Genomic DNA, 10865 nt, shown 5'->3' with positions numbered 1-10865 from the left:
CACTTTGGGAGGCCGAGACGGGCGGATCACGAGGTCAGGAGATCGAGACCATCCTGGCTAATACGCTGAAACCCCGTCTCTACTAAAAATACAAAAACTAGCCGGGCGAGGTGGCTGGCGCCTGTAGTCCCAGCTACTCGGGAGGCTGAGGCAGGAGAATGGCGTAAACCCAGGAGGCAGAGCTTGCAGTGAGCTGAGATCTGGCCACTGCACTCCAGTCCGGGCGACAGAGCGAGACTCCATCTCAAAAAAAAAAAAGAATAAAGGCCAACAGGAAATTTAGTAACACTCCTAGTTGTTTAGATGGGAGACGATTTAGATCTGACTCAAACCTGAAAAGGGTATAATATTAGTCATGTATTGCATCCATGACTTTCCAATTTAGGTCCAAACTCTTTGTTTAAGGAAATATATTAAGAATTTCAAGATGGCAACAGTAGGACATTAAACGAAGTACAAGGTCCTTCTTAGCGTAGGCCCTGGGTGACTGCACAGGTACCCATGATACTGACCCTTCCCAGAAGTGATACAATCCTAAGATATTTGGTCCAGTTAAAGTGCACAGGAAACTGAGACGTCACTCTGCTAATTTGTAGAACAAGAGAACAGTCACATAGAGTAGAGCCCTAACTTTCAGGAGTCTCCTCTGGACTAATGTCAAGGCACAGTATGCTCTTGGGAAAGCCATTTAACTGCTGCAAACTCTTCAGAAAAGGCAGACACTAGGCTTTCTCTAAAAGGGCCTATAAGGCTCCAATTCCTCATTTTGGATTGGGCAGGAACTAATTTTGTTTTAAACCTATTACACACAGGAACTGAAATGGTTAATTTTACATGTTAATTTGGCTAGGCCATAGTGCCAAAATGTTTGGTCAAAAATTATTCTGGCCAGGTACCGTGGCTCACACCTGTGATCCCAGCACTTTGAGAGGCCCAGGTGAGAGAATTGCTTGAGCCCAGGAACTCAGGACCAACCTGGGCAACGTAGTGAGACCTCATCTCTACTGAAAATTCAAAAATTAGCTGGGAATAGTGGCATATGCCTGTGGTCCCAGCTACTTGGGAGACTGAAGTGGGAGGATTGCTTGAGCCCAGGAGGTTGAGGCTTCAGTGAGCCATGATCATGCCACTGCACTCCAGCCTGGGTGACAGAGGGAGACCCTGTCTCAAAAAAATAAACAACAAACCTCTTTCATCTTTTTTATAGTGGCCAGAAGAATGAATTACAATGACTGACAAGGCTTTGGAAACAAGACAACCCCTCCCCACATCACAAGGACTGAGAAAGGTAATCAAGTAGATTTTGCAGTATGTTCGGAGGTGGTAAGTGGTATGGAGAAAAGAAGAGTAAGGGGGAAGAGTAGGGACAGGTTATATGTATACTTAAATACAGTAATTGGGGTGGTAGGGCGGCCCTGATGTCACTTTCTCAAAGACTTGAAGGAGGTAAGGGAGTAACTGTGAGAGATCCGAGGGAAGAATATCACTAGATACTCTTAGAGGGATGGCTAGTGCAAAGGCCCGAAGATGGGAGCAAGCTTGAAATGTTTTCTTAATAAGAGCAAGGAGGCCAGTGTGGATAGAGTAGAGTGAGCAAAAGGGAGAGAGATCAGGGATGAGGGCAAAGAGGACTAGGGACCAGGTTGTGTGGGGCCTTACATACCAAGGTAAGGACTTTGGCTTTTCTCTAAGTGAAATAAGGGGGAGCCATTGGAGGATTGTGAACAGAACAGTGACATGACCTGACTTCTATTTTATTTTATTTTTCTCTCATAGTTCTTGTCTCATACTGACTTATATTTTAAATTACTCTCACTACTGGATTGAGAGTAAACTGTAGGCAAGTAGTGATAGAAGTAGGGATAGTCGTTAAGAGGCTGATGAAGCTCAGGTTGGTGGCTCACACCTGTCATCCCAACACTTTGGGAAGCTGAGGCAGGGGGATCGCTTGAGCCCAGGAGTTCAAGACCAACCTAGGCAACATAGTGAGACCTCATCTTTACAAAAAAATCTTTAAAAAAATTAACTGGGCATGGTAGTGCACTCCTTTAGTCCCAACTGCTCAGGAGGCTGAGGTAGGAGGATCACTTGAGCCCGAGAGGTCAAGGTTGCAGTGAACTATGATCACACCACTGCACTCCAGCTTAGGTGATGGATCAAGACCCTGTCTCAAAAAAACTAGACAGGTAAACCATTATTCTGGTTGTTTCTATGAGGGTGTGATATGGTTGAGTTGTTGTTATGGGAAGTCAGGGACCCCAAACAGAGGGACCAGCTGGAGCTGTGGCAGAGGAACATAAATTTTGAGGATTTCATCTTAATATGGACATTTATCAGTTCTCAAATAATACTTTTGTAATTTCTTATGCCTGTCTTTAATCTCTTAATCCTGTTATCTTCATAAGCTGAGGATGTACGTCACTTCAGGACCACTGTGATAATTGTGTTAACTGTACAAATTGATTGTAAAGCGTGTGTTTGAACAACATGAAATCAGTACACCTTGAAAAACAACAGAATAATAGCGATTTTTGTGGAACAAGGGAAGACAACCATAAGGTCTGACTGCCTGCAGGGTCAAGCAAAAAGAGCCATATTTTTCTTCTTTCAGAGAGCCTATAAACGGACATGCAAGTAGGAAACATATTGCTAAATTCTTTTCCTAGCAAGGAATATTAATAATAATACCCTGGGAAAAGATGCATTCCTGGAGGGAGGTCTATAAATGGCTGCTCTGGGAATGTCTGTCTTGTGCAGTTGAGATAAGGACTGAGATAAGCCCTGGTCTCCTGCAGAACCCTCAGGCTTACTAGGGTTGGGAAAACTCAGCCCTGGTAAATTTGTGGTCAGACCGGTTCTCTGCTCTCGAACCCTGTTTTCTGTTGTTTAAGATGTTTACCAAGACAATACATGCACCACTGAACATAGACCCTTATCAGTGGTTCTGCTTTTGCCCTTGCCCTGTGATCTTTGTTGGACCCTTATTAGTGGTTCTGCTTTTGCCCTTTTCCCTGTTCCCTCAGAAGCATGTGATCTTTGTTAGACCCTTATCAGTGGTTCTGCTTTTTGCTCTTTGAAACATGTGATCTTTGTGCCTACTCTCTGTTCTTATACCCTCTCCCCTTTTGAAACCCTTATTAAAAACTTGCTGGTCTGAGACTCAGGCGGGCATCACGGTCCTACTGATATGTGATGTCACCCCTGGCAGCCCAGCTATAAAATTTCTCTCTTTGTACTGTCTCTCTTTATTTCTCAGCCGGCCGACACTTACGGAAAACAGAAAGAACCTACGATGAAATATTGGGGGCAGGTTCCCCCAGTAGATTGTGTCCTCACCCAAATCTCGTCTTGAATTGTAGCTCCCATAATTCCTACCTGTCATGGGAGGGACCCAGTGGGAGGTAATTGAATCATGGGGACAGGTCTTTCCCATGCTGTTCTTAAGATAGTGAATAAGTCTCACAAGATCTGATGGTTTTATCTCACAAGATCTGATGGTTTATAAAGGGGAGTTCCCCTACACAAGCTCTCTTGCCTGCCGCCATGTAAGATGTGCCTTTGCTCCTCCTTCAACTTCCCCCATGATTGTGAGGCCTTCCCAGCTATGTGGAACTGTGAATCACTTAAATCTCTTTCCTTTATAAATTATTCAATCTCAGGTATGTCTTTATTAGCAGCACCAGAACAGACTAATACAGTAAACTGGTGCTGATAGAGTGGGGTGCTGATGTAAAGATACCCGAAAATGTGAAAGCGACTTTGGAACTGGGTAACAGGCAGTTTGGAGGGCTCAGAAGGCAGAAAGATGTGGGAAAATTTGGAACTTCCTAGAGATTTGTTGAATGGCTTTGACCAAAATGCTGATAGTGATATGGACAGTAAAGTCCAGTCTGAGGTGGTCTCAGATGGAGATGAGGAACTTGGGAACTGGAGCAAAGAGGACTCTTGCTATATTTTAGCAAAAAGACTGGTGGCATTTGCCCCTGCCCTAGAGTTTTGTGAAACTTTCAACTTGAGAGAAATGATTTAGGGCATCTGGCAGAAGAAATTTCTAAGCAACAAGGCATTCCAGAGGTAAATTGGGTACTGTTAAAAGCATTTAGTTTTATGTATTCACAAAGATAGGGTTTGGAATTGGAACTTATGTTCAGAAGGGAAGCACATTAAAGTTCAGAAAATTTGCAGCCTGATGATGCAATAGAAAAGAAAACCCCATTTCTGAGGAGAAATTCAAGGGGGCTGCAGAAATGTGCATAGGTAATGAGGAGCCAAATGTGAATCACCAAGACAATGGGGAAAATGTCTCAGGGCATGTCAGGGGTCTTTACAGCAGCCCCTCCCATCACAAGCCAGGAGGCCTAGGAAGAAAAAATGGTTTTGTGGGCTGGGCCCAGGGCCTTGTTGCTTTGTGCGGTCTTGGGACTTGGTGTCTTGCATCCCAGCTGTGGCAAAAAGAGCCCAACGTACAGCTTAACCCATTGCATCAGAAGGAGCAAGCCCCAAGCCTTGGTGGCTTACATGTAGTGTTGTGTCTGAGGGTGCACAGAAGTCAAGAATTGATGTTTGTGGACCTCTGCCTAGATTTCAGAGGATATATGGAAATACCTGGATGTCCAGGCAGAGGTCTGCTACAGGGGCAGAGCCCTCATAAGTGAACTTCTGCTAGGGCAGTGCAGAAGGGAAATGTGGGGTGTGGACACCCACAGGGAGTCCCCACTAGGCCACTGCCTAGTGGAGCTGAGAGAAGAGAGCCACCATCCTCCAGGCCCCAGAATGTTAGATCCACTGACAGCTTGTACTGCACACCTGGAAAAGCTGCAGTCACTTAATGGCAGCTCATGAATGCAGCCAGGAGGGGGGTTGCACCCTGCAAAGCCACAGGCTGGAGCTGCGTGAGACCATGGGAACCCACCTCTTACATCAGTGTGACCTGGATGTGAGACATGGAGTCAAAGATCATTTTGGAGCTTTAAGATTTGACTGCCCTGCTGGATTTCAGACTTGCACAGGGCCTGTAGGCCCTTTGTTTTGGCCAATTTCTTTCATTTGGAACAGGTGTGTTTATCCAATGCCTGTACCTCCATTATATCTAGGAAGTAACTAACTTGCTTTTGATTTTACAGGCTCATGGGGGGAAGGGACTTACCTTGTCTCAGATGAGACTTTGGACTGTGGACTTTTGAGTTAATGCTGAAATGAGTTAATACTTTGGGGGACTGTGGGAAGGTATGATTGATTTTGAAATGTGAGGACATGAGATTTGGGAGGGGCCAGGGGTGGAATGATATGGTTTGGCTGTGTCTCCACCCAAATCTCATCTTGAACTGTAGCTCTTATAATTCCCATGTGTTGTGGGAGGGACCCAGTGGGAGGTAATTGAATAATGGGGGTGGGTCTTTCCTGTGTTGTTCTCATGATAGTGAATATGTCTCATGAGAACTGACAGTTTTATAAAGGGGGGTTCCCCAGCACAAGCTCTCTTACCTGCCACCATGTAAGATGTGCCTTTGCTCCTCCTTCAACTTCCAGCATGATTGTGAGGCCTCCCAAACCATGTGGAATTGTGAGTTAATTAAACCTCCTTCCTTTATAAATTACCCAGTTCGCAGTATGTCCTTATTAGCAGCATGAGAACAGACTAATACAGGATGTTTTAGGATGAAATTAACATTTAAATAGGTGGATTTCAAGTAAATCAGATTGCCCTCCATAATGTGGGTGGGTTTCATCCAATCTGTTAAAGGCCTGAATAGAACAAAAGACTGACCTATCTCAGGCAAGAAGGAATTCTCCTAGCCAATGGCCTTTGGACTTGGACTTCAACTGCAACATTGGCTATTTCCTGGGTCTCCAGCCTGCCAGCTAGCCCACCCTGCAGATTTTGGATTCTGCAGCCTCCATAATTGCTTGAACTAATTCCTTAAAATAAATTGGCCAGGCACAGTGACTCACGCCTGTAATATCAGCACTTTGGGAGGCCGAGGTGGGTGGATCACGAGGTCAGGAGATCGAGACCAACCTGGCTAACACGGTGAAACTCCGTCTCTACTAAAAATACAAAAAATTAGCCGGGCATGGGAGTGGGTGCCTGTAGTTCCAGCTACTCAGGAGGCTGAGGCAGGAGAATGGTGTGAACCTGGGAGGCGTAGCTTGCAGTGAGCCGAGATCTCACCACTGCACTCCAGCCTGGGTGACAGAGTGAGACTCTCAAAAAAAAAAAAATCTATCTATCTATATCTATCTATCTATCTATCTATCTATCTATCTATATTTATCCTATTGGTACTGTTTCTCTTCTCTAGAGAACCCTAATGCAGAAATATTGCACCAAGTGGATGGAGAATAAATTCATTCATCCCACAAATGTTTGTTTAAATGGTGCATCAACCAGAATATTCCACTTTACATATACCCTTCATTTTAACAGATTTACATGTTTGAAGCACTTCTACATTCATATTTTTCATCTCTACTGTATTTCATCTGATTTTTGTGGTGGGCCCTAGAGAAGGTGTTTTAGGTTTAAAAAATATTTATTGACCAGGTGTGATGGCTTATGCCTGTAATCCCAATACTATGGGAGGCTAAGGCAGGTAGATCGTTTGAGCCTCGGAGTTCAAGACCAGCCTGGGCAACATGGCAAAACATTGTCTTTACAAAAAATACAAAAATACATGGTGGCACACACTTATAGTCCCAGCTACTAGGGAGGCTGAGGTGGGTTGAGCCCAGGAGGCCTAGGCTGCAGTGAGCCATGAGCATGCCATGCCACTGCACTCCAGACTGGGTGACAGAGTGAGACCGTGTCTCAAAAAAAGAGAAAAAAGAAAAGAAAAAAAATTATTGTTTGACTCCCAAATGAGATGTAAAAGTGACTTTCAAGTTTAACAGATACAATCATTAACTATAATTGCTTCAGGCCTTAAAACACTTTTATGTGGAACTGGTGTTCTTTATAGAAATTGTAATTGACAATAATGTGACTATAAAATGAGAGCTGATGAGAAATAAGAGAATAGTAAAAGACAAATTTTGGGAGGCATCCCCTACGCTTCTTAGTAGTGCTGGTGGAACTGAACGCTCATTGCCTACGGCAACAAACTCAACAGCAAAAATTAATACTGGCTCTTTGTTCTCCTCCGTCTCATGCTCCCTGATCTCTCATTCCTTATTCCCAAATAACCTACCTGACCCCAAGTCCTTGTCTCAGACTGTGCATCGGAAAACCCTCACTTCTGATACCTAACAGTATAACAAGGGGTGAAACTCAACACACTAGTGGTTCTATATCCTGTTTCCAGGTATAAACAAAGCAGTGAAGGAAAACAAGGCTTCCAAATGTAGGAATCTGTAGGCTTTAGCTTTACTAAAAGAATAGTCATACAATATCAAGGTTATAAAAATTACTTTATTTCAAATGTGAAAATATAAAAACCACTTACATATAAAGTTTAAGAATATTGAAAGATCTAAAATTTAATTTTCGGCTTTAGCTCCTTACAAATGTACTTAAATTGAATTGAATTAACCTAAGTGTCCATCAGCTGATAAGTGGATAACGAAAATGTGGTATATATATATACCATGGACTATTACTCAGCCATAAAGAAGAATAAAATAATGTATTTTGCAGCAATTTGGATGGAACTGGGGGCCGTTATCCTAAGGAAAGTAACTCAGGAATGGAAAACCAAATACTGTATGTTCTCACTTATAAGTGGAAGCTCAGCTATAGGTACACAAGGACATACACAGTGGTATAATGGACATTGGAGACTCAGAAGGGAGGAGGATGGAGGGGGGTAATGGATGAAAAATTACCTATTGAGTACAATGTACATCACTCAGGTGACAGGTACACTAAAAGCCAAGTCTTCACCACTATACAATTCACCCCCGTAACCAAAAAGTGTGTACCCCTAAAGCTATGAAAATAAAAAATTTAAAAGATACTATATTCATAACAGGCATAAATATAAAGAGTATTAATCCTTAAGAGGGGAAAATACTACATTTTTTCACTGCTAAAAAGTGCAGAACTGCAGTGTTCAGTTTGTAGACTGACCAACACCCTCTCCATTCCAAAGGATTACTCAGAGACAATTATAGGAACCTCACTGTTGTTCGCAGTGACTGGTGAAATGGCCACATTACCCATTTCTAAACAATAAGACATGAGGAGACATGAGGAGAGGTTTGCTGTGAGAAGCTCTGAAAAAGAGTTATTCAAGTCTATGAAGGAGACTAAAAAACTGACTCATTTTCTTCCTCTGGTTGCTACGAGGTCTGGAGAGGCCCTTGGAACAGGTACAGCCATCATGCTACCAGATTCTGAGAATGAAGCCAACACTAAAGATGGCAGAGCAGAGAGCTGGGAAGAACCCAGATCCCTGGTAACATACTGAAGTGCTGGAGCCTGGCCTGTTTGAACATCTAGTTATGTGGGAATGTACATTTCCTTATTGTTTAAGCCATTTGAATCAGGAGTTTCTGTTACTTGCAGCCAAAAGCTTCCCAACTGAAACAAGGATTAAAGGTAGAGAAAAAGCAAGCATTAACAGATGGTTATAAGGTATTGGGTGTTTTCTAAAATTTATCCTCATGATGAATCAATTTCATTTATAGTAATTTTAAGTTTACAGAATGTCTTCCCCTCTGAATTGTCATTAATCATTTTTTATACTATCACATCTAACAATCTGTCCTCTCACATAGTATTGCTGACAAAGACAAACTGAAAGAAGAAAATCAGCAAAATCTAGCTCTCTTTTAAGGTGCAAATAGATAGTTTCTCTTTTACAACCAGTTTCACGGTAATGGCAGTACACTTTTTCTGATGGGAGCCTGTAGAGATGGCATATGAAGGAAAGAATTCTAGAATCTTCTAATGCATTTTGAAAGATAAATATACAGCTAAGTACCTTCTTAAAACTCATAATATATCCTTCACTTCCTTGCTTCCTGGCCATATTAGGACCATTCACATACATTTCTAATAACTTTTGTTTTTTTGAGATGGAGTCTCGCTCTGTCACCCAGGCTGGACTGCAGTGGCACAATCTCGGCTCACTGCAACCTCTGCCTCCTGATTTCAAGGGATTCTACTGCCCCAGCCTCCCAAGTAGCTGGGACTACAGGTGTGCACCACCACACCCAGCTAATTTTTGTATTTTTTAGTAGAGATGGGGTTTCACCAAGTTGGCCAGGCTGGTCTCAAATTCCTGACATCAGGTGATTTGTCTGCCTCCGCCTCCCAAAGTGCTAGGATTACAGGTGTGAGCCACTGTGCCCAGCCATTTTTAATAACTTTAAATAAAGACTGGGTGCAGTGGCTAATCGCTGTCCCCACAGGTATTAAAGTCTTTCACTGATTAGCAACACCGCACAGAGGTAACATCAAATGATCTCCTGCTGTACCATGTTGTACTCCCAAAGAAATCCCAGCACCTGGAAGGCAAAGGTGGGAGGATCAATTGAGTCCAGGAGTTCAGGACCAGCTTGGGTAACATAGCGAGACCCCATCTCTACAAAAAAATTTTAAAAAATAGCCAAGTGTGATGGCATGTGTCTGGGGTCCTAGCTACTTGCGAGGCTAAGCAGGCGGATGACTTGTGCCCAGGAGTTAAAAGGCTGCAGTGAACTATGATTGCACCACTGTACTCCAGCCTGGGCAACAGAGTGAGGCCCTGTCTCAAAAATAAAACACTGCTGGGTGTGGTGGCTCACGCCTGCAATCCCAGCAGGCTTGAGAGGCTGAGGTGGGTGGATCACTTGAGGACAGGAGTTGGAGACCAGCTTGGCCAATATGGCAAAACTCCATCTCTACAAAAAATACAGAAAGTAACTGGGTGTGGTGGCACATGCCTATTATCCCAGCTACTCAGGAGGCTGAAGCAGGAGAATTGCTTGAAGTTGCAGTGAGCCAAGATTGCACCACAGCACTCTAGCCTGCGTGACAGAGAGAGACTCTGTCTCAAAATAAATAAATAAATAAATAATAAAACAAAACTTTATCTAAAAAAAACATGCAAAATGCTAAGCAGTATTTGGAACAAGGTGTTATTAGCTATTATTATTAGCAGTGTTCTGCCTAGAGAGATCAAAATACTGTGCTAAATCTAGCACTGAGAGTGTCCCAGTGTCTCTCAAGCACCCACTAGTTGCTTTGTAAGGTATCTGCTTCCTTTCCTATAACTTGCTTTACTCTTAGTACACTTGAAAAATTCAGTGTCAGGACTAGTATATTTTATTTTCAGATGCAAGCAGCAACTTTGGCATTTCTTATCACAAAAAAACTATATGAGAAAGCTGGCAAGCCCAGTGAACTTCCTGGCCGGAGAGGTTTTTCCATTAAAGGTGGCAAGGTTTGATCATCCACCATCTTTAGAGTTTGACCATTGAGTTGGACAGATCTGCAAAGGAGAAAGATACACTGAGTTAACCAAGTGGTGCAAGCCCCACCTATGCCCCTACAAAAGTCATGAAATCTTTATTAGACCAAATAAACTTTTGTGTGTGTGTGTGTGTGGCAGCCAATATTATATAACTTGTATTTCAACACTGTATCATTTAGGCATTTGACTAGATAATCTTTAAGCTACAATGGCAGAGTTGAGTAGTTATGATAGAGACCATATGGACCCCAAAGCCAGAAATACTTACTGTCTGGCCCATTACAGAAAATGGAACACACACAATCTATACTAGGCAATATGATGGCGGTATAAAAAGGATAAACATGACACACCTTCTGGAATGGTGGCTATTTTATTTAATGGCCAATAATTGAAACTATTTCCATATAAAGCAAATAGATATATAGAATAGAATGCAGTTTCTATGAATTTAGCATAAATGGTAGCCAA

At 42.8% G+C, this 10865-nt stretch overlaps 1 protein-coding gene across 1 annotated transcript in view; it reads right to left on the bottom strand.

The window, feature by feature from the left end:
* Nucleotides 1-7388: 7388 nt before the first annotated feature.
* The window catches only part of HPSE (heparanase), a 43984-nt gene continuing 40507 nt past the window's right edge, over nucleotides 7389-10865 (bottom strand). Inside the window, exon 12 of the mRNA XM_033214219.1 lies at nucleotides 7389-10412. Coding sequence (XP_033070110.1) covers nucleotides 10253-10412 — 160 coding nt within the window. The 3' untranslated portion in view covers nucleotides 7389-10252. The remainder of the gene's footprint in view (nucleotides 10413-10865) is intronic.

Source organism: Trachypithecus francoisi, unplaced genomic scaffold, assembly GCF_009764315.1.
Source record: "Trachypithecus francoisi isolate TF-2019V2 unplaced genomic scaffold, Tfra_2.0 Lachesis_group1, whole genome shotgun sequence".
Lineage (NCBI taxonomy): Eukaryota > Metazoa > Chordata > Mammalia > Primates > Cercopithecidae > Trachypithecus > Trachypithecus francoisi.
This window is presented reverse-complemented; position numbering and strand designations above follow the sequence as displayed.